The 23,625-nt window shown below is 40.1% G+C and overlaps 2 protein-coding genes across 2 annotated transcripts in view; one reads left to right on the top strand and one right to left on the bottom strand.

Moving 5' to 3' along the window:
• The window catches only part of LOC106087383 (T-box transcription factor TBX6), a 42,759-nt gene extending 21,831 nt beyond the window's left edge, over positions 1-20,928 (bottom strand). Inside the window, exons 1-2 of the mRNA XM_013252409.2 lie at positions 20,245-20,928; positions 13,153-13,309 (exon numbers count right to left, since the gene is read on the bottom strand). Of these exons, the coding sequence (XP_013107863.2) occupies positions 13,153-13,309; positions 20,245-20,335 (248 nt within the window). The 5' untranslated portion in view covers positions 20,336-20,928. The remainder of the gene's footprint in view (positions 1-13,152; positions 13,310-20,244) is intronic.
• The window catches only part of LOC106087382 (T-box transcription factor TBX2-A), a 289,298-nt gene that overhangs the window by 38,513 nt on the left and 227,160 nt on the right, over positions 1-23,625 (top strand). The window lies entirely within an intron of this gene.

Raw genomic sequence — 23,625 nt, 5'->3', positions numbered from 1 at the left:
CTAAAATTACATGTTTACCGATTGGAACAAAATGGGTATCAAATGAAAGGTATTTCGGAGTAGTACGAACTTTATGCAACAATTTGACCCCAAATGACGGGAGGCCCGGTCCAACCACAAAAACCGTCCAAAAATTACATGTTTACCGATTGGAACAAAATGGGTATCAAATGAAAGGTAATTGGAAGTAGATTACAAAATTTATATACAAATGTGGGGTAAAATCCCAGGGGGGGGGGGTGGGTAAAATCCCACCCCAAAACGGATAGTTAGGCCAATCGGGACAATATGGAATTCGAAACGAAAGTTGCTTGAGAGTAGAATACTAAACTTACATAAAAATTTGGTGTTACTTCCCAAGCGGGTCACCCCACCACAAAAATTATGCTCCAAATGGACATGTATATCAAACGGAACAATATGGGATTCTAATGAAAGGTATTTGAGAGATAAATACGAATATAAATTATTTTCCAATTTGGACCATGTCAAAAGGAAGTCACAAACATACCGGGCCAAGCAATATCAGCATATAGACCGATTCGGATCATACATGGCACGAACGCTGGAAGTCACAGCGGAAGTCTTTGCTCTGTAGGAGTTGAGGCGGCTGCATCTGCCGGTTGGTAATTGAGCCAGAACTACTTTGTGTTGGTGGGGGTAGTCAACTTCTTCACATTCATCGCATCTGCTACCGTGCCTGCATGAATGTCCCTTTATATGCCGCTCAATCTAGAGAAGAGGTTATTTTAAAAATGTTGTGGCTGTAGCAGATATTACTGGATCGTGACGCAACGAGTCTAGTACAGAGGGGCAGTGAGAAGGATGTCAGTAAGGCTTTCGACATCATAACGAGACAAATAGGACTACAGGTGCAGGTCTGTGTGAGTAGGGCTTCAAGTGATGGCGTTCGATACCGCCACTTATGTGTTGATACCATACCAGAGTTGAACCTTAGGGGCATTGAATGGAATACGATTAGGAGTTATGTGGCAGCACGGAATTCGTGAATTCTTCAACATTAATATTTTAATATTGGCATTATCACACCACTCAATCCCTCGGCCCTGGTTTATTTTCGAATATCGAAACAAAACTGAAAATGTGGACATTCAAGTGTTTTTGGGAATTATCAACGAAAGATGAATATCACCAACAAATTAACAACAGCAACCTTTCGGCCTAGACCAGTGATCGCTTATAAGCTCAAGAAGCTACCGATCATCGGATCGCACCCAATAGTGTTATAAACACAATACTTAAAATTTATAAGACACGTTTTTGGGGAATTTCTTCCACACTCACTCAACAACGAGGCAGATGGGGAGAGGGTTGCTACTACTAAGTCTACTAGCGACCGATCGACAACAGGGTAACGGCAACAGCTTTGTCAAAAAATAACAAATTTGTTTAATTAAAAATTCAAATTAAAAGACCCATTTAAATCGCTAAAAAAGACACTTGTAGCCAGCCACTGGCAGTTAAACAACATTCAGGCAGTTCAATCGATCGATGGGTTGAGTGAGGGAGCGAATACTGACTGGCCAACACTGCCGGCAACACCAGCCTTATCGTTATCGACATCAGTATACGACTACTCGCTTGCTTCACTGAAAGCGATACCATAACAAACAAATCTCCAAAAACAACGAAGAGTGTCCCCCCTTTCGACAGCAAAGATTTATGCGAGCTACCAAACAACGCTCACAATACAAATCATGAATAATGCATGAACGCCCAAAATCTCTTGGCCCCATATAACAAAAGCCTCCCCCCCCCAAAGAAACAAGACCATAAAAAGTCTTTATGCATCACAAACAAATCACACAACATAGAGCTGCATACAAAACGTATGCATCTGTGGCTATGTTTCACTTGGGAAAGTACTTTCTGCTGAGATTTGGGAAATAAAAAATTACTATAAATTTTAAGATCATTTATTTAAGCAAAATCAACTGACTTCTGCTCCATCTTGCTACTCCTTCTCCCAGCGCATTCAGTTAAAAATTAAGCTACCGCGATTTTACTGCCTTCATTGTGGCGGCAGCAACACCACATTAAGTCTGGCGATGAGATGGTGGAAACATTTGTTCCTCCATCCATCCTATCAGTAACAGCAATGACAACATTGTTGTTGCTGGTGGCTTAGCTTTGGAGCAGAGCTAAGCTGTGCCTGAGATCAAGATCTGTTGTTGGCTGTTAAAAGTGTGAAATTGTTCGTACTTAATGTAACGAGATGACATGCTGTGGACATTGTCAACGATCGCGGATCAACTTACAGTCTGGAGAGGTTAGTTAAATCATTTTGAGGCTGTAGAAGATAATGCCATATGAATAGGGTTGCCAGGAATTTGGAGAATTTCAGCCATTGAAAAAGAATGGGCAACAAAACGATTAAATTTGGTCAAAACCAGTGAAGGAGGAGAGTAAATTTTTGAAATTAAAGAAAACTATGACGATATTTAAAAAATCAGAAATTCGAATGACTTTTCAAAAACAATAAAATTGGAACGAAATCGTTGTTTGTCTTATAAACTACTAGTTAAACCCGACCCGCTACGCTGCGCCTTCACTAGGTTAGGTTAGGTTGAAAAGAGGATGCGCCCCATGCCACTATGGACATACACCTAAGCCAGTAAACGGCTTCTTGTGCGCTCTAAAAATACCAAAAAAAGGAATCTGGAAAAAGAAATTCCTGGCAAGGAATTCCGTACTTACAAAATCCTTAATTGCTTTCCATGCCACGCCCCTAAATTGGTGGTTGATGACTGGTATTGTGTCCCCACCTAAGTATCGGTTTCTTTTAGCCGCGAAAGGCGGGCAATGACAAAGGACATGCTTCACATCTCATCTTCTTCTCCGTATTCCTTACACATGGTATCACTTGCCGCACCGAATTAACATAAGTGAGCTCGTAGTCCTATGTGTCCCGTTATGATACCAAAAGCCATACTGACCTCCTTCTTACATCCTTTCAGTAATAGCCTCGTCTACTCCCCTTAGGATTTTCGCCGTCCTACCGACCGTTTCACTGGGTTGCATGCGCATTCATCGCCCACGCCCTTAACTCGGACTGCGTCGACCCGAAAGGCTTTGGGTTAACCAAGTTTCTTCACGGCAGTCCTCTGGCCTTCACCGCCAAATCGTCTGTCCTTTCATTCCCCCTTACTGCGTTATGGTCCGGCACATGAACGATGCGAATTTTGCCATCCTCAGAGAAGGCGTTAATCTCTTTCTTACACTACAAGACTATTTGTGACCTTCCCGTCCTGGTTGTTATTGCCCTTATGGCCATTTTAATGTCCGTAAAGATGTACACACTCGACGTCCTCGCGTTAGCCCCACACCATCTGTCGTATTCCGTGATCGCCCGGATCTCTGCCTGCAGGACCGTATTAAGTCCGACAGCCTTAATCAGATCTCAATCCCTGGCTTCAGACCCACTTTGTCCTCTAGCTTTGATCCATCCTTGTAACATGATCTTCCATATGGCTATACTAGGGTTCCGCCAATCCAAGACGTGCCGCTGGCGGCAGTGCCTCGCACTCGACCTCAAGGTTTATCTCAGGTATCCGATCGAAAACCTCTTCCCCTTCTTCCAGGTTTCCTATCGTCGCCTCGTTTATACCGCGATGGTATGAGCTGCTCCCATCGTCAATCCATTCTCCCATCGCCTTAAGTCTGATAGCCGCAGTGGCTGCCTTACACTTAATCTGTATGTCAATGGGTCGGATATCTAGAATGCGCATTCACTAACACCATGCGAAAAACATGTTTTTTCACCTAATACCTTAGTATCTCCCCAGAACAATTTGCTTATCTACTCCCAAAAACTACATCCTGTATTTATGCCACACATATGCCATGTTTTTCGTATATTCCCATTCGGAGAGGGATTTTGGAATCCCATATTGTCATGATCGTCCAAAATGCCCATCTGAGTGGGTTTTCGGGTCGGTGGTGCCTCCTAGATACTTGTATCAAATTTTTAATATAAAATGCATACTCTACTCTCGAATGCCTTTAATATGGGTCCCATATTGTCCCGATCGGTCCACTTTTAGTTTTCGGTGGTGCTTTTGCGGTAAGGGGGGGAGTGCCCGCCCTCTTAGGTTATCAACAAATGTTGTAGCTTATTGCTGCTTCCAGACCATATTCGTAATCTACTCTCCATTACCTTTCATTTGAGTCGCATTTTGTCCCGATCGGTCTATTTTTATTTTTGGGTATGCTTTTGGGGTAAGGAGGAGCGTCTGCCCCCTTACGATATCAACAACTTTTATAGCCGAATGCCCTTTCCAGACCATATTCGTAATATACTCCCTAATACCTTTCATTTGAGTCCCATATTATCCCGATCGGTTTACTTTTATATTTGGATGGAGCTTTTCGGGTAAGGGGGAGGGTCCGCCCCCTTACGATATCAATGAATTCTATAGCATATTGCTCCTTCCAGACCATTTTTGTAACTCCCTAATACCTTACAGTTGATTCCCATATTGTCATGATCGTCCAATATGCATATTCAGGGGGGTTTTAGGAAGGAGCGGGCCTCTAGGTATCTGGACCCAATTTTTTTTTTTTTTACCATATTACTACTCTACTTCCGTATACTTTTCATTTGAGTTCTATATTGTCCAGATCGGTCAACTTTTATTCGGCGGTGCTTTTGGGGTAAGGGGGACACTCTCCCCCTTACCCCAAAAGCACCGCCCCCTTACGATATCAACAAATTGTATAGTTTATTGCTTCTTCCAGACCATAGTCGTAATCTACTCCCTAATACCTTTCATTTGGGTCCCATATTGTCCCGATCGGTCCACTTTTATTTTTGAGTGGTACTTTCGGGATAAGAAATTCTATTGCCTATTGCTCTTTCCAGACCTTTTTCTTAGTCTACTCCTTAATATCTTTCATTTGAGTGCCATATTGTATTTGAGGGGGTTTTGGGTCGGGGCATCCCCTAAGGTGCCTGGATCCAATGTTTACCATCAAGTAACTACTCTACTCCCAAATATAACATCAATTTGTTGGAAGGGGGCAGTACCTACTCCTTAACCCCAAAGGCACTACGCAAAAGTAAAAGTGGACCTATGAAGACAATGTGGGACGAAATGCGAGGTATTCGAGAGTATTAACAAGTAAAAGCGTGCTAAGTTCGGCCGCACCGAATCTTATATACCCTCCACCATGGATCGCATTTGTCGAGTTTTTTCCCGGCATCTCTTTTTAGGCCAACAAAGAACAAATATTAAGGTCCGATTTGGACCATAATTGGTTTTTAAAAGAGCTGTATCAGGCTATAGACCGATTCAGAACATATTTAACACGTATATTGAAGGTCATGGGAGAAGCCATTAAACAAAATGTCATCCAAATTGCGCCCTCTAGTGTCTCATGGGTGAAGGTCATGGGAGAAGCCATTGTACAAAATATCATCCAAATTGCGCCCTCTAGTGGCTAAAGAAGACGAGATTCAAGATTAATTTATATGGCAGGTTATGGACCGATTTCAACCATAGTTAGCACAGTTGTTGGAAGTTATAATGAAACACGTCATGCAAAATTTCAGCCGAATCGGATAGGAATTGCGCCCTCTAGAAGCTCATGAAGTCAAGACCCCGGATCGGTTTTTATGACAGCTACATCAGGCTGTGAACCGATTTCAACCATACTTAGCACAGTTGTTGGAAATCATAACAAAGCACCTCAAGCAAAATTTCAGCCTAAAAACGAAGTGAAGATCCAAGATCGGTTATTATGACAGCTATATCAAAACATGGACCGATATAACTCATTTACAATCCCAAACTAGTCCTTTGTTTTGTTGCACATAGACTACAAATATTGGTGAACAGATTTTCTTGCAAAATTAACAGAATGTGTAAGAGGGTCTGGAAGAAATAATTTTTGATATTGGAGGGGAGCGGACCCTCCCCTTTCATAAATTTTTCAATATGCGGATATGGATGTATCGATTCAAGTGAAATTTTGTTTGCATGCCTGCAGTTACCCAAAAGCGCTATTTCGACATTTAAATTTGGGGCAAATCTGGGGAATGCCCCACCCAAAACCCTCGAAAACGGGCATGTTGACCAATTCTGACAATTTTGGTATCAAATGAAAGGTATTTGGAAGAAGAGTAAGAATATGATATGAACATGTTACGCCAAGTGCCTGGAGTTTGCTCCACCCCCAAAAAGACGAAGATCGTGACAAGAAGGGATATAAATAGAAGGTGTTTGAGAGAAGAGTACAAATTTGATATTATTATTTGGAACTCAGAATTTGGGCAGAGCCCCACTTCTGATCGGCCGTCCATCTGGACGGCAATATAAAGCTCAAATAAAATTGAAAGAAAGCCCTGAGGAGCGGGCACGTTCCAGCATGTTTCCTATAAAAGTAAAAATTCGACGAATTTCCTTCTTACTATTTTTATGTTAACTGTTTTGCATACTCCTACCAAAATTTGGCAACACTTTGCTTCTGCTCATGCTTACCCTTTGTTACAAAGTGGTTTTATATTTCTACTGGCGCCAGAGCCATAGCATAACCTCACGTTCTTTTCAATGGAACCGAACACGCAAGTGAACGTTATTGTCATAAAAACTAAAATTTAAAACAGCCCATGACGATGAGGCCCAAGTCACAGCTTTGATGAGGATGATGGCTATGTGTGGCGTGTTTGCCTTTTCATTCTAAATGCTGTGTGATAACGTTTAACACGTAATTTATAGGTGTTACAAAGTCTATGTAACATTGCATGGGAACTCCATGGACAAATTTTTTCATCGTTCCGATACTGGCCAGTTTTCTTTTCTTGGCTAACAAGATTTCATAAATTTATTGCCAAAGCAAGGTGAGATTTGATGAAAGAATTTAGCCGCATACCAACATAGCTCAAACCCATGGTTAGGACACAATTTGTGGTATATCCTTAAAATTTGTTGAGGATAGAGGACATAAAGTTAGTGACTAATATGCTGCATGTTCTCAATCCACATCCATCGCTTGTCGAACCATTGAGAACAACAGTCATGTCACAATCACTAAACTATCAGATATCCTACTGAGTTCTCAAGCCATAAATAATCCAGACGCCACTTTGTGTTCGTAATGTTGTTGTTGTTGTTGTTGCTATTATTACTGTCCCTTAAGACATATGATGACATTCCGAACATGCTGATGGTCTACACTTTCTTGCTCATGGCTCAAGCTCCCACTGAAGCAAGGAGAACATGCCGTATCTTCATATCTTCAAAATCTTTTCGGTACTTTTGACAAAGATTTCCGTATGATAGATGGAGGATGTGAGATTTGGCGCTGGTTAGTGAGTAGAATTAAATGGAAAAGGATGGATGATGAAGATCTTAAACAGGTGAAATGCAAATTGAAATGGTTATGGAAAAGAGTCCAGATAAACCTCCACCGAAGCGAAACAGCTACTCGCGCTCTGATGGAGAAAATCAGCAAGGCCAAGATTCATAGATTCAAGATGTGACAATATGTTCGGAAAATCTAATCGATGAGTTTCAGGATTGGGGGGTCTCAATGGAGCATTCCTTCTCAGACCATCGCTACGTTAGGTTTAGAATAGCACGGCCAGTGCCGAATTCGATAAGCTTCCGAAATAAGTTAAAAACCAACTGTGTAAGATTCAGAAGACTACTCAGAAGAAGACTTGGGCAATGTAATTTAGATTGTCCAAGAAAAGAAGGCATTGACGACAATGTCAACAGGATTACCACTGCACTAGTGGAGTCTTTCGAAGATAGTTGTCCTCTACGAGAGAGGATATCAGCCCAAGAAAAGCCCTGGATGATCGGGGAGATTTGGGAAAGAGGTCCGCGGACTTTTCAACAGCGCACGTCGTAAAAAAATCGGAAGTATATTGGGATGTGTATTACACACGGCTCAGGGAATACACTAAGATTACCAGAGCGGAAAAAACGTGCCTTCTGAAAGTATTTTGAGACCGGGTCGATATCGGTAATGACGCCGCCAAGGTGAAAAAATTTCTCGGAAAACCCCATGTCCATGTTAGTAGACGACATGGGAGTGAGAGCAGAAATAACGGCGGACATGTTGAGGCTTTTGATGAAAACGCATTTTCCACAGAATACGACGGGACTCACGGAGACACCGGAATCTTGGAATAATAAGGTTGATCGAGGGTTTTTCATAACGGGATTTATGGTCAAAGAAGCCTTGAGGAGCTTCAAACCATTTAAGTCACCCGGACCTGATGGCATATTTCCGGCGTTACTACAAAAAGAGGCCGACTAACTGGCGTCTCATTTGGCCACTATTTTCACAGCGTGCCTAGGACTTGCATATACTCCGAAAATAAAGCAGGAGGCAAGGGTGGTGTTTATACCCAAGCCCGGCAAGGTAAATTATGCGACACCAAAAGCCTAGAGAACTATAAACTTTATATCCTTTCTACTCAAAACCATGGAACGCATTGTGCATACCATGATAAAGAGTAGGACATCCAGCGACTGCTTAAACACAAACAGCATGCCTATGTCAAGGGAAAAAGACTGCCCTGCACGAGGTTGTGCATAAAATAGAAGAATCCCTCGATGCCGAAACGTACACCCTGGCGGTATGCATTGACATCGATGGGGCTTTTAACAATGTGCTGATCGACACATTGATCTAATCCTTAGATCAGTACCGGGCTGACCGGGTCCTTAGAGACTGGATAAACCATATGCTCAGGTGGATAAATTGCGTCTCCCATGACATAAATATAAGGGAGAAAGTGGCACAAGGACGGCACAGGAGGCATTTTGTCGCCACTACATTGGGTGACCACCATAAATAACCTATTACGGATGCTGACTGAGGAGGGATTTGAGCCCGTCTGCTATGCAGACGATGTTATAATTCTCCCTACGGGTAAGGATCTGAACCAGCTATGCAGAAGGGACAAATAGGTCTTGCATATGGCATATGACTGGGCTAGGCCCAGGGGTCTCAATGTCAACTCAAAGAAGACTGAAATATGCCAGTTCACGAGGAAGACGAAGGTGGGCCAATTTGGCGCGCCACATTTCCTCAATAAGACGATTTCGATATATGACAAGGTCAAATACCTGGGAGTAATCATGGATAGGAAACTAAATTGAAAGTGTCACATTCAGGAGCCTACTAAGAAGGCTCACAAATGTTGGGCTCCATGTAGACGGGCCGTAGGCTCGAAATGGGGCCTGAATCCTGAGTCTACTGGCTCTTCAGAAGCGTGATTAGACCAATATGTACTTACGGCTCTGTAGTTTGGTGGACTGCTATGGAGAATAAGTGAAGCGTTAAGACCATACAACAAGTTCAGAGAACATGTTGCCTTGGCATAGGCGGAGCGATGAGGACCACGCCCACTAGGGCAATGGAGACTATTCTAAATATCGGACGCATTGCATACAGATTAAATGTGAGGCTGCCACTGCGGCTATGAGACTTAAGGCGATGGGAGAAAGCTTATACCATCGAGTTTCTATAATCGGGGCGACGATAGGAAACCTGGAAGGAAAGGAAGAGGTTTCCCATTCGGATATCTGAGACGACATTTGAGGTCGACTGCGAGGCACTGATGTCAGCGGCACTGGAAGATCATATTACACGGATGGATCAAAGCTAGAGGACAGAGTGGGCCTGGGGGTCTACAGACTACCTGACCATAATACGGTCCTGCAGGCAGAGATGCGGGCGATCACGGAACGCGTGAGGTGGTGTGGTACTAACGCGAGGACGTCGAGCATGAACATCTTTACGGACAATAAGGGCAATAACAACCAGGACGGTAAGGTCTCGAACAGTCTTGGAATGTAAGAAGGAGATTAATGCCTTCTCTGAGGATGGCACAATCCGCATCTTATGGGTGCCTGACCATAACGGAGTAAGGGCAAATGAAAGGGCAGACAATTTGGCAGTTAATGTCAGACAACTGCCGTCGATAAATTTGGTTAACCCGAAGTCTTTCGGGTCGACGCTGTCTGAGTTAGGGGGTGGGGCGACAAACACTGTGGAACACCGAAAAAATCGGTAGGACGGCGAAAATCCTATGGGGTAATCCGGATCGTGAGAGGACGAGGCTATTGCTGAAAGGAACTAACAAGGAGGTCAGTATAACTCTCGGTGTCATACGGGGATACACAGGACTACGAGCTCTGTTGTATAAAATCGGTGCGGCAAGTGATAGCATGTGTAGGGCATGCGGGACCAACTTAGGGGCGTGGCATGGAAAACATTTGAGGATTTTGTAAGTAGCACGCGTCTTAGGTGGGCACCGCACTTTGCTCTGAAAAAAGATATCAAATTCGTTCTTTACTCCTAAATATCATTGATTTGAGCTTCATATTGTCATAGTCGAAAATAAAGTTCTGTTCAGGGGATTCTTTAGGGCGTAGTACCAAACTAATACCTTTCATTTGAGTTCCATATTGTCGTAATGGGTGAATTAACCTATTTGACGTATTTTTAGGAGGAAAGGCGCCACCTAAACTTGAACGCATATTTTAATGTAATTTTCGTAATCTACTCCCAAATACCTTTCATTTAAGTCCCATATAGCCATGGTCGGCTTATATGCCCATTTGGAGCAATTTGGTGGTGGGTCGACCTTCCATTACTTGGACCTAATTTTTTATTCCATATTTGTAATCTACTGATGAATACTTATCATTTGAGTCCCATATTGACATGAACATCACATATATCTGTTAACAACTGTTTTAGGGTTGGGGCGGTCCGCTGGACCCAAATATTAATACGATATTCATTTTCTTGTCTCCCATACCTTTCTTTTGATACCCATATTGTGCCTAAAGGTTCGCTTTTGGTTTTTGGGTTAAGGGGGAGGGTCCGCCCCCATGCGATATCTAAAAATTATATACTCTATGTTTCCTTCCAGACAAACCTACACAATTTGTGAAAATTTTAAGAAAATCGGTTCAGCCGTTTTTGATTCTAAGGAACAGACAACCAAACCGGGTCCCATATAGTCATAATTGATTTATGTGCCCATTTGGGGCATTTTCGGGGGACTAGTGTGACCCACTATACTTCAATCTGATTTTGCATGCCAGATTCGTAATCTACTCCTGAATACCTTTCATTTGAGCCCCATATTGATATGAACGTTAAATTTGTCTGCTTGGAGGAGTTTTGGGATTAGGGCGACTTCCTGGTGGGTACTTGGACCCAATTTTTAATACCATATTAGCATTCTACTCTTCAATACCTTTCATTTGATACCCATATTGTCATTATAGGTCCACTTTTGATTTTGGGTGGTGTTTTTGTGATAACGGGGAAGGGTCCATCCCCTTCGGATATCAACAAATTACAAAGTCTGCTCCTCCCTCCTGCCCATATCCCCAATCTACTCCCGAATATCTTTCATAGCCTGTCATAGAAATTTTGTTTTAAGAGAAAATTTCATAGAAATTTTGTCTTAAGAGAAAATTTCTTAGAAATTTTGTTCTAAGAGAAAATTTTTAAGAGAAAATTTCATAGTTTTTTGTCTTAAGAGAAAATTTCATAGAAATTTTGCGTTAAGTGAAAATTTCATAGAAATTTTGTGTTAAGAAAAAATTTCATAGAAATTTTGTCTTTAGAGAAAATTTCATAGAAATTTTGTCTTTAGAGAAAATTTCATAGAAATTTTGTTTTTAGAGAAAATTTCATAGAAATTTTGTCTTTAGAGAAAATTTCATAGAAATTTTGTCTTTAGAGAAAATTTCATAGAAATTTTGTCTTTAGAGAAAATTTCATAGAAATTTTGTCTTTCATAGAAATTTTGTCTTTAGAGAAAATTTCATCGAAATTTTGTCTTTAGAGAAAATTTCATAGAAATTTTGTCTTTAGAGAAAATTTCATAGAAATTTTGTCTTTAGAGAAAATTTCATAGAAATTTTGTCTTTAGAGAAAATTTCATAGAAATTTTGTCTTTAGAGAAAATTTCATAGAAATTTTGTCTTTAGAGAAAATTTCCTAGAAATTTTGTCTTTAGAGAAAATTTCATAGAAATTTTGTCTTTAGAGAAAATTTCATAGAAATTTTGTCTTTAGAGAAAATTTCATAGAAATTTTGCGTTAAGAGAAAATTTCATAGAAATTTTGTGTTAAGAGAAAATTTCATAGAAATTTTGTGTTAAGAAAAAAAATCGTAGAAATTTTGTCTTTAGAGAAAATTTTTTAGAAATTTTGTCTTTAGAGAAAATTTTTTAGAAATTTTGTCTTAAGAGAAAATTTCATAGAATTTTTTTCTTTAGAGAACATTTTTAGGAAATTTCTCTCCTCTTTAAATTCCCATTTCTTTTTCAACCTCTTAAATGTCATGTAAGAATATTTGAGGAAACGTTAAGATCAGTTTAAGCGAAAGTCCATTAATGTGACGAGCTGCTGATGCTGTTGTTGCATTTTCCTATCTGATATTTGTGTGTGAAAAATCTTGTCGCGTCGTTGTTATATGGCCTAGCTCATTTTGGCAGGCGCCGTCGTTTCCATTGTCGCCGCCGCCTAATGAGCTTCACTTAAAATGCAATTTTTCCTCATTTCCATTTCCATTGCGAGGCCTAGCTAAACTAAGCGCTGACCTGTTGTTGTTTGTCTTGACAGTTATTGGTTGGCTCTTGCATCGTTCACAATGAGAGTGCGAATGGTGGCGGCGTCAGCGGTGATTGTGATTTTTTGTACCATGGTGTTAATGCAATCATAAAAATCTATTTTTCTTTGCTGGCAATGTGTTTTGTTTTAGTTTCTACTCAACACTTGATTGCTGGCCACAAAATAGCAGCAGCGACAACAACAACTAGCCGGTGGCAAGGCGACCAAATTGCCATGCCATTGTCGAGGCGCGATATTTTTCGAGTTTTTCTGGAAAGAAATGTTGCGAGCGAGCAAGCAAATGTAAACCTAAACAAAGGTTCCTGGCGCCTAGGCCTAATAGTCCTTAATTGATTTACAAACACCAATACACACACACACAAACACACACACTTAAAGACCAACAAAACATTTGAGCAAACTCTCTGCCAACCATCATCGGCCTTTAGCCGAAATGACATGGCGCAAACGCCAAGTACAAGCGCCATAGATTTACCTGTGATAAGGCACCGCTTATAACACAGTGCCCATGCTTACTTACCTTCCACTTTTCGTTATGATCATTTCCGTTCCTATATGATGGAATTGCTTCCACAAATCGTCATTCTGCAATTGAACATCCACACCGGGTAGGGTAATTCGGGGCGGCATTATCACATGTCTGGGCATTGGAATGTGCATCAATGGCGGGAAAGGATCTGAAATATGGGTAAAAGTTAAACATAAGGCAAAACTGGAAATGTTTAAAGAAACCCCGTTTACACTGCTCATTAAATCCGGATTTAAAGCTCAGCTGATTTTATAAAGCGAAAACAGATGATCGCGCCATTAAATCCGGATTTAAAGAGCAGTGTAAACGGGGTTGAAGGATATAGAAATCCTTGACAAATTGAATTTCATAGAAAATTTCCTCAAAATTGGATTTTTCATTGAATTTTCTTTCGACATCTGATTCTCATATTTCACCACAATTCAACTTTCAATGACAGGATGGGTGAAATATGATTTTCTTAACCCAGTCGACACGGTATAACTATGAGCACCACACAGGCTTGAACTTTGAGCTCCGACTTGTTTGGAATGAATGTTAGAGACCATAGTAGATGTCACTGTGTAAAACTTCAGCCAAATTGAATAAGAATTACGCCCTTTAGGGGCTCAAAAGTAAAATAGGGAGACCGTTTTATAGGGAAGCTGTATTAGGCTATAGACCGAGTAAGACCATATTTGACATGACAGAAGCCGTTGTACAAAATTTCACCCAAATCAGATAATAATTGCGCCCTCTAAAGGCTCAGGAAGTCAAGATCCCAGATCGGTTTATATGCCAGCTATATCAGGTAATGGACCGGTTTGAACCATACTTTGCGCAATTGTTAAAAATCACAACGAAACACGTCATGCAAAATTCCAGCAAAATCGAATGGGATCTGCGCCCTCTAAGGGCTCAAGAAGTCAAGACCTCAGATCGGTTAATATGACTGCTATATCAGTACAGTTGTTGGAAGTTATAGTAAAACACCTCATGCCAAATGGCAGCCAAGAAGAAGAATTGCGTGCTCTAGTGACTCAAGAATTCAAGATTCAAGATCGGTTTATATGGCAGCTATATCAGGTTATGGACCGATTTGAAACATACTTGACACAGTTGTTGGAAGTCATGACGAAGCAAAATGCAAATTTTCCTCATGAACATTCCACTAAAGAACAGGGGCAAACTTCTCTCCAATATCAATGAGTGCAGTCCGATTCAAGTTTTAAGCTCAATGATAAGGGGCCTCCTTTTTATAGCCGAGTCCGAACGGCGTGCCGCAGTGCGACACCCCTTTGGAGAGAAGTTTTATATGGCATAGTACCTCACAAATGTTGCCAGCATTAGGAGGGGAAAACCACCGTTGAAATTTTTTTCCTGATTGTCTCGCCAGGATTCGAACCCAGGCGTTCAACGTCATAGGCAAACATGCTAACCTCTGCGCTACCGTGGCCTCCATGTCATGACGAAGCATGTCGTGCAAAATTTCAGCCATATCGGATAGGAATTGCGCCCTCTAGAGGCTCAAGAAGTCAAGACCCCAGATCGGTTTGAATGGGAGCTATACCAGGTTATATACCAATTTCAACCATATTTGGTACAGTTGTTAAAAGTCATAATAAAACACTTCATGCAAAATTTCAGCCAAATCGGATAAGAAATGCGCCCTCTAGAGGCTGAAGAAATATAATCGGGAGATCGGTTTATATGGGAGTTATATCAGCTTATAGAGCGATTGGAACCATATTTTGGCACAGTTGTTGGAAGTCATAACAAAACACTACGTGTAAAATTTCCGTCAAATCGGATAAAAAATGCGCCCTCTAGAGGCTGAAGAAGTATAATCGGGAGATCGGTTTATATGGGAGTTATATCAGGTTATAGACCGATTTCAACCATACTTGGCACAGTTGTTGGAATTTGTAATAAAACACTTCATGCAAAATTTCAGCCAAATCGGAATTGCGCCCTCTAGTGGTTCAGGAAGTCAAGATCCCAGATCGGTTAACATGGGAGCTATACCAGGTTATAGACCGATTCAGACCATACATGACACAGTTGTTGGAAATCATAACAAAACACCTCATGCAAAATTTCAGCCAAATCAGGAATTGACTCAAAAAGTCAAGACCCCATATTGGTTTAAATGACAGTTGTATTAGGTTATGGACCGATTTGAACCATACTGGATGTCATAGCGAAACGCGATATGCAAAATTTCAGCCAAATCGGGCAGGAATTGCCCCCTCTAGAGGCTCCAGAAGTTAAGACCCCAGATCGGTTTATATGACAGCTATATCAGGTTACAGACCGATTTCAACCCATTTACAATTCCAACCGACCTACACTAATAAGAAGTATTTGTGCAAAATTTCAAGCGCCTTGCTTTACTCCTTTGAAAGTTAGCGTGCTTTGGACAGACGGACGGGCGGACATGGTTAGATTGACTTAAAACTTCACTCGACTGACCTAACTGCTTGATGAAATCACTCCTTGTCCCGCTGATATAAAAGCGCAGTGGCAATCCATTGTCCTAAACAAACTACTAAATTTCCCATGAACATTCCACTAGGGAACAGGGGATACTTCTCTCATATCAATGAGTGCAGTCCGATTAAAGTGTAAGTTCAATGATAAGGGGCCTACTTTTGTATGCTGAGTCCGAACGGCGTGCAACACCACTTGGTAGAGAAGTTTCAACGTGGCAGGATACCTCACAAATGTAGCCAGCATTACCACCGGTGAAAATTTTTTTGATATTCTGATATTGGGTTCATTTGAACCCATGCATTCGTCGTCATAGGCGGACATGCTAACCTTTGCGCAACGGTGGCCTACGGAAGCCCCAAGAAACCCATGGTACGACCAAAAGTGTCGAAATGCTACAGAAGCCAAGAATGCGAAGTACGGAGCAACCTTACCATCAGTGGCAACGCTCCATATGAAGGAGAGGTAACGGGAGAAAATGGGAGGGAAGAAATGTCTATTCCGCGGAAAGAAAATGAAAAGACGTGAGCGAATGGAGATGCCCAGAAGTCAGAGTGAAGTCCGGAATTTTAACCAAAGAATAAAACATCAAACCGATGGTTTTGGTGCAGGCAATTCCTTCTGCAAAGACAAAGAAGGAAATCTGGGAACTGATACAGACCGTTGAAAGTCGTAACTCCAGTTGTTGAGTTGTGGATACTCATAACAGAAGTCATAATGCAAAATGTTAGCCAAATCGGATAGAAATTGCTAGGTGCTCAGCATGTTGTTGTTGTAGCCACATATTCATGTGGAGATGGCGATCCTCGTCCAGCTCCTGTAGGTAAGCAAGCTCGTTCCGGTCCAAAGGACCAATCGCTGCGGGAACAAGATGGCCATTGGTTATTTAAAGGCACCACTAACTCGCCTTGTCATATCGAGCATCATAGGCACTCAGTATTTGTTCAAGAACCGGTGTCGCCCGGCCTCTCACTTAGACTCTCCGCTCGATACCGCTGATTTTCCGCTGCCGTTGCAGCTACTCTGTATGCAGCATTCAACTTTCCGTAACCTGTGGACGCGCTCGGTAGCTCGCACCTAAGCTTCTCATGATAGCAATTAACACCACACAGATCGGACCTCAATGTTACAGCCTGTGTGGTGCTCACTGGCACTTGTGAAAGCAGATGAGGCAGTTCTTGGAGTATTTGAGAGAAAGATTCTTGGTAAAATATATGGACCAGTTTGTGTTAATGGTTCTCCAGGCGTCGTATGAACCACGACCTGTATGATGACGAGAGCATAGTCACACGTATCAAAATACAACGGCTGCGTTGGCTAGGTCATGTTGTTAGAATGGTTGAAGAGGCTCCAGCAAAGAAGTCTTTTGAAGGCCAACGCCAGGACGACCAAAAGCCCGATGGAAAGATCAAGCGGTGCGAGACACCTCGAATGTTTGTAAGCAGGGCCTTAGCAAATTTTGTTCGGGCTCTTAAAAACGCATTTATGGTCCGATTTTCAAAAAAAAGGTCAAATAATTTCTGTAAAAACCCTTCCAAAAAACCGGCTCTCGTGTGCGGAATATCTTTTACAAGGTCGCAGAATTTTCATTTTTTGAAATTTTTGCGAAGGCCTGCCATTTATTTGATTGTTTGTGAATGCATTTCTAAATCGATATTCATTTGTAAAGCTCATTTAAATAGCTGACAAAATTTAGTATATTTTTGTCCCAATGGTCAAAGTTATGGGAGTTACAAATCAAAAAATATGAAAATAGACAATTGTTGGAATTTTTAGGTCAAAAAATTAAATTGTTCATTGTTTTGTCTATATAAAGAAAATTTGCACATGGTAGTGAAGGCCAGAGAACTGCCGTCAATAAACTTGGTTAACACAAAGCCTCTCGGGTCGACGCAGTCCGAGTTAAGAGCGTGGGCGCATGTAACCCTGTGGAACAGCGAAACGGTGAGACGACGAAAATCCTTTGGGGAGATCCAAATTGTGAGAAGACGAGGCTACTACTGAAAGGAAGTTAGAAGGAGGTCAGTATAGCTTTCGGCTCCATAACGGGACACATAGGACTACAAGCTCACTTATGTAAAATCGGTGCGGCAAGTGATAGCATGTGTATGGCCTGAAGGGAAGATGATGAGACATTGGAGCATTTCCGGCCCGGCTTTCGTGGCTAACAGATACCGGCACTTAGGTGGGGACACAATGCCAGACGTTAACCAACTTAAGGGGGTGGCATGGAAAAAATTAAGGATTTTGTAAATAGCAGCGAATTCCGAACTTAGATTTTCTTTTTTGAGGTTACTTTTTTAGCATTTAGAGCGCTAACCAAGCCGATTACTGGCTTGGGGCGGATTAATATCTGCACCCTCTTTTAAACCTTACTTAACCTAACCATATCAGGTAACGGACCGATTCAGACCATATTTAGCATGTATGTTGAAAATCATTGGAAATGTTGTTGTGCAAAATTTCAACCAAAACGGATAAGAATTGCTCCCTATAGCGGCTCAAAAAGTAAAATCGGTGAATCGGGTTATATGGGAGCTATATCAGGTTATGGTCCGATTCAGAGACATATTGAAAACGTATGTTGAAGATCTAAGGAAAAGTCGTTGTGCAAAATTTCACCCAAATCTGATAAGAACTGCGTCCTCTAAAGGCTCAAGAAGTATAATTGGGAGATCGGTTGATATAGGAGCTATATCAGTTTATAAAACGATTTGAACCATAATTGGTATAGTTTTTGGAAACCAAAACAAAACACTTCGTGCAAAATTTCAGCCAAATCGCATAATAATTGCGCCCTTTGAAAGCTCAAGAAGTCAAGATCCGAAATTTAGGCAGACATTTTGGGTTAAGAAGTGATTTGGACCATACTTACCATAGTTGTGGGAAGCAGAGCTGGCAAAATATCGATGGCGCTATCGATACTATCGATTAATATTTTCCCTATCGATACTATGGAAAAGTTAATTTTTTTGCAAAATTGAACAAAAAAATACGATCCGACACTGAACATATCCTATAAGATACATTGCACCTACAGAGGGCGCAGTTTTCATGCGATTGAGTTAACATTTGTACAATGATTTCTCTCATAACTTCCAGCTGACTTTATTAAATGTGGTTTTTTTTCGGTCTGTGCATAAATCGGTCTGGCATCTATGTATGTAAATCGATATCCTGAAATTTACTTCTCATTTTCGTTTGATATATAGATGATGGGTAAATAACGATAGTAACGATACTATCGATATTTATTATTAAAAATATCGAATGTTGCGGCTATCGATAGTTTACCAGCTCTAGTGGGAAGTCATAATTATACACCTCTTATACCTCATTTCAGGTAAATCGGTAAAAATTTCTGTCCTTTAGAGGCCTAAAAGCCAAGTTCCGAGATCGACCATGTAAGCAGCTATACCAAAACATGGACCAATATGGCCCATTTACAATTGCAACCAACCTACACTAATAAGAAATATTTATGTAATATTTTAAGCATCTAGCTTTATTCCTTAGAAAGTTAGCGAGCTTTCGACAGACGGACGGACATGGCTAAACCGACTAAGAAAGTCAAGACGATCAAAAATATATACGTACTAGCTGGACCGGTGTCCTTCGCAACCCCTTTGACATGGTCCAAATTTGAAAATTATTTATATTCATGTTTAACTCTCAAAAAACTTTCATTGGAATCCCATATTGTCCCGTTTGGTATACATGCCCATTTCGAACATAATTTTGGGGTGAGATGACTCTCGGGGAATTGAACCAAATTTTTATATACATTTCGTATTCTATTCTCAAGTACCTTTCATTTGAATCCCACATTATTCCGATCAGCCTATATGTCTGTTTGGGGATGGTTTTTAGGTTGGGGCGGTTGGGCCCGAAAATTGACCCCAAATGTTTATGTAATTGCGTATTCTACTTCCAATTACATTTCATTTGTAACCCATATTGACCCAATCGGTAAACATGTCGTTTTTGGGGGTGGGCGACAAATGAGATCGAATTGTTATACCAAGTTCATACAAATGCAAATTGCAAATTTTGCCCATGAATATTACACTAAGGAACAGGGGTAAACTTCTCACATATCAATGAGTGCACTCCGATTCAAGTTTAAGCTCCTTTTTATTGCCGAGTTCGAACAGCGTGCCGCAGTGCGACACCTCTTTGGAGAGAAGTTTTACATGACATAGTACCTCACAAATGTTGCCAGCATTAGGAGGGAAAAACCACCGTTGAAAATTTTTTTTGATGGTCTCGCCAGGATTCGAACCCAGGCGTTTAGCGTCATAGGCGGTGGCCTCCACCAAGTTCATACACTACACTAAAATATCTATAATTTGCTACCCGTACTGTAACAATCGGTTAATATCCTCACTTTGAGATAAATTTGGCGCCGAATACTTTTGTGAGCAAGATTTTCTAGTGTCTTTCTATTAATCCTTAGAAATAATACAATGAAGTGTTTTTTCTCAATTGGCATATTTCGCTTCTTGTATACGTCTTTAAGCATCTCGAATTGTTTACAAAAATGTTCTAATACATTTGAAGAAAACAGAAAAACGAATACTTATGTCAGCCACTGTACATATTCTTTATACATACCTGGTATTCGTTGCATGATTTGTTGACGATATATTTCATGGGCGATATGCTGTTGCATACGCAAATCCACCAATTCATTCATGGTAATCATATTTGAAGCTTAATTGTTGTTGTTTTTGTTGTTGTTATTGCTGCTGCTGCCAACACCACTTGCCAATTATTATTATTAGTGATGGTGATGAGCACACAATTTGTTGCTATTGTTGTTCCTCAACACTTGTCTCACTCAATAAAAAAACACGCACACACACACACAACAAACCATTCGTTGGTTAATAGATAGCACTACTAGTTGTAGAAGTTGTTGTAATAGAATATATCACTAATCGTTAGGCACGATCGCGAAACACGAAATACCACATTGTCAATTATAAACGATGAGTTGTTATTGTTGTTGGCGTTTAAAAAAAATGAGCAAACGAGCACAAGAGTAATCACGACATTGATGACGATGGCGGCGGCTCACGCGAGTTGTATGTAGGTATGGCTGGTGGTGGTGTTTTTTAAGAAACGGAAGTGTTACATTTATCACTGACACCTAAGCTTAATTACAAAATATCATTTGTGTAAGCCATTGTGTAGTAGGGGCTATCCGTTTATTAAATTTTATTAAAATTAAACTATTATCATTATTTTTGTTTGCAATTTATCAATAATGTCGTTGATATTTAACCACAAATATTTGTCAAAAAAATCCCTTTTTCGAGTGGGTGTTAATTGGATTAGATCGAGAACTGATAGTTCAAGTGTAACAAAAAAAAATTGCCTTAGAAATGTTCCGTAACATTACTTTGCGAAAGCGTTTGCGCCGACGGCCTAACACAACTGCTCCACAGTATCCATGACTGGCCGATTGATCGATCGGTAGTCTTTGCTTCGTATAACCAGAAAGAGAGAGTGTTTAACACGGCGGGCGGTAGAGAACAAAACAAATAAAAAACAAAACAAGAAACCAGAAAAAACAACGATCGTGGTGGTGATTGTCAAAGAGCATGAAATGCTTGCTGGCTTAGCAAAGTTTGTAATTCAACTGAATGTGTTCGTTCGGTTCGTTTGTGACAAAAAATTATACGTATCAATGAATGAGTGCGACCGACAACGCCAACGAAGGCAAGCAGTGATGAGCGTCGTAGTTATCGTTGTCGTCTTGGCAGCAGTTATGCCAACAGCGGCTTCGGAGCCAGTAGCCAGAAAACAAAATAAAAAAACAAACAAATCGATTTTTTTTCTTTGCCCATATTTGTTGGTATGTTGTCTTTCTGTTCAATATGATCGTCTTCATTATCATGCATGGGAGACAAGAGTCACAAAAGAAATATCGTTTCGTTTTTTTTTACTTTGGCTACATGCAAAGATGTTACCTGCTAGTGGTGTTGGTTTGGTATTGGTATATTTCTCTTTTAGGATTCTTCATGTTAAATATAAATGTTGTTATTGTTGTTCTTGTATATCAAAAAAGAAAAATAGAGAGTACTATAGGAGATCTTTCTCCTCTGTGATTGGCTAATGTTCTTGAATATTGAAATCAACCAGAGAGTGAGAGGGAGAAAAATTCTTAAATGAGAGAGAAGCCAGATAAAGTACAAACAGAGTTGCCATAGCCCAATATTATTGTTGGAAAATTGCTGGTTCGCAGACTATTCTGACTCTTAGTATGTTTTAAATTTCTTAATAAATGTTATAAAGATGTTTATCGTCATCGCATAAGAGCAGAAAAACCTTCGTTGCCAATAAAATCATATAAATCATTATGAATTGCGATAGAAAATTTTCTAATTAACCCAAAAAAATTTTCTAAAAAAAAACCAAAAAATAAGTCTTAGAAAAATTCTAGCTCGAGTTAGGAAAAAGGTATACTAATGAAATTTGGGTTTTATTGTCATATAAGGTCACGTTTTGTGAGATAATTGGCTTGACGAAATCGGAAATTTTTAAAGCTCAAAAAATCAAACAAAAAAATTTTCGCAAAATTCTAAAGAGAGAGAGAGAGAGATTTAGGGCAACCGTTTTATAGTCTTATTGCATTTGATGTTAAAAAATAAATTAAAAGCGATAAGCCTACTACTTTTGACAGTAGGTGCGATTTTATGTCAAAGTCATTAAAACTCACTTTTCTTCGCTAAATGGTCATAAAATATAAGGAAAATCATTTTTTTGTTGTTGTAAAAACACAGTGGCTTTGGGAATAAAAAGAAAGTTCTCTTTACATTTTTTTCAAAACTTTTTAAAATACGAAATTTCATCAAAATCGGACAGGGTGGTTAATGGGTTAAGTGTCAGGCGTTAATGGGTTAAGTTTCTTCAATGAAAATATATTGTAGATATGAATGTCGTTGTAGCTGTTTGTGAAGCCTCGTAATATTTGTCTAGGATCTCATAAACGAGATGGCTGAACAGTTCAAAATACACCTATTGTGGGTGCCGGGCCACAGAGATTTCCCAGGGAATTCTAACACGGACGAGCTTGCGAGACTAGTGACTTCTTTACACATTTCAGGGAAATTGGAATCTGTGGGTACACTTCTAGAGCGACATGTAAGCTAATTTTTCAGGAACAGGCCCGAAGGACAACGAATGAGAGATGGTCACTAGGAGGTTGCTGTGAGCATTCCAAAACTATGTGGCCTAATCTAGACTCGAAGAGATCTACTGCTATGCTGTCATTGGCTAGAACAGACATCTCAGTCATTGTGTCCGTCATGGCAGGTCACTGTCTAATCGGAAAACATACTGATAGACTGAAGGTTGCCAGCAACGACTTTTGCAGAAGCTGTGAGGACATCGAAGAAGAAGAGACTATAGAACACCTGTGGGTCCCGCACTAGCAGTCAGAAATAGTTCCACTTTAGGTTGTCATTTCTTTGAGAACCTGTCTGATTTAGAGGATGTGAACATTCGCAAGTTATTGGTCTTTATAAAGAGAACTGGATGGTTCAACGTTAGGAACTAGAAGGCTTTTTCCTTCTTCTGTTCCTGTGGTATAACAATGGACGAAAACGTCTAAGTGAGTCTGATGGCAAACTGCCACCTAAACCTAACCTAACCGATCCAAATGTATACCAAAAAGCCATGGAATATATTGCTTGCGTCCCATTTTCCTTTTTTTATTATCTGCCATGGTGGAGGATAGTGAAATCCTGCTCACCGAACTCGGTAAGTTTTAACTTGTTTCTATGTAATGTTATTTCCTTTTATGTCATTTATTTATTTTAAGTTATTTTGTTATTGTTTTGCTTTCTTTTTTTATTTTTTTTTAATTTAATTTTTATTATTTTATTTTATTTTATTTTATTTTATTTTTTTTTATTTTATTTCATTTTATTTTATTTTATTTTATTTTATTTTATTTTATTTTATTTTATTTTATTTTATTTTATTTTA

Source organism: Stomoxys calcitrans, chromosome 1 (assembly GCF_963082655.1).
Source record: "Stomoxys calcitrans chromosome 1, idStoCalc2.1, whole genome shotgun sequence".
NCBI classification, from domain to species: domain Eukaryota; kingdom Metazoa; phylum Arthropoda; class Insecta; order Diptera; family Muscidae; genus Stomoxys; species Stomoxys calcitrans.
This window is presented reverse-complemented; position numbering and strand designations above follow the sequence as displayed.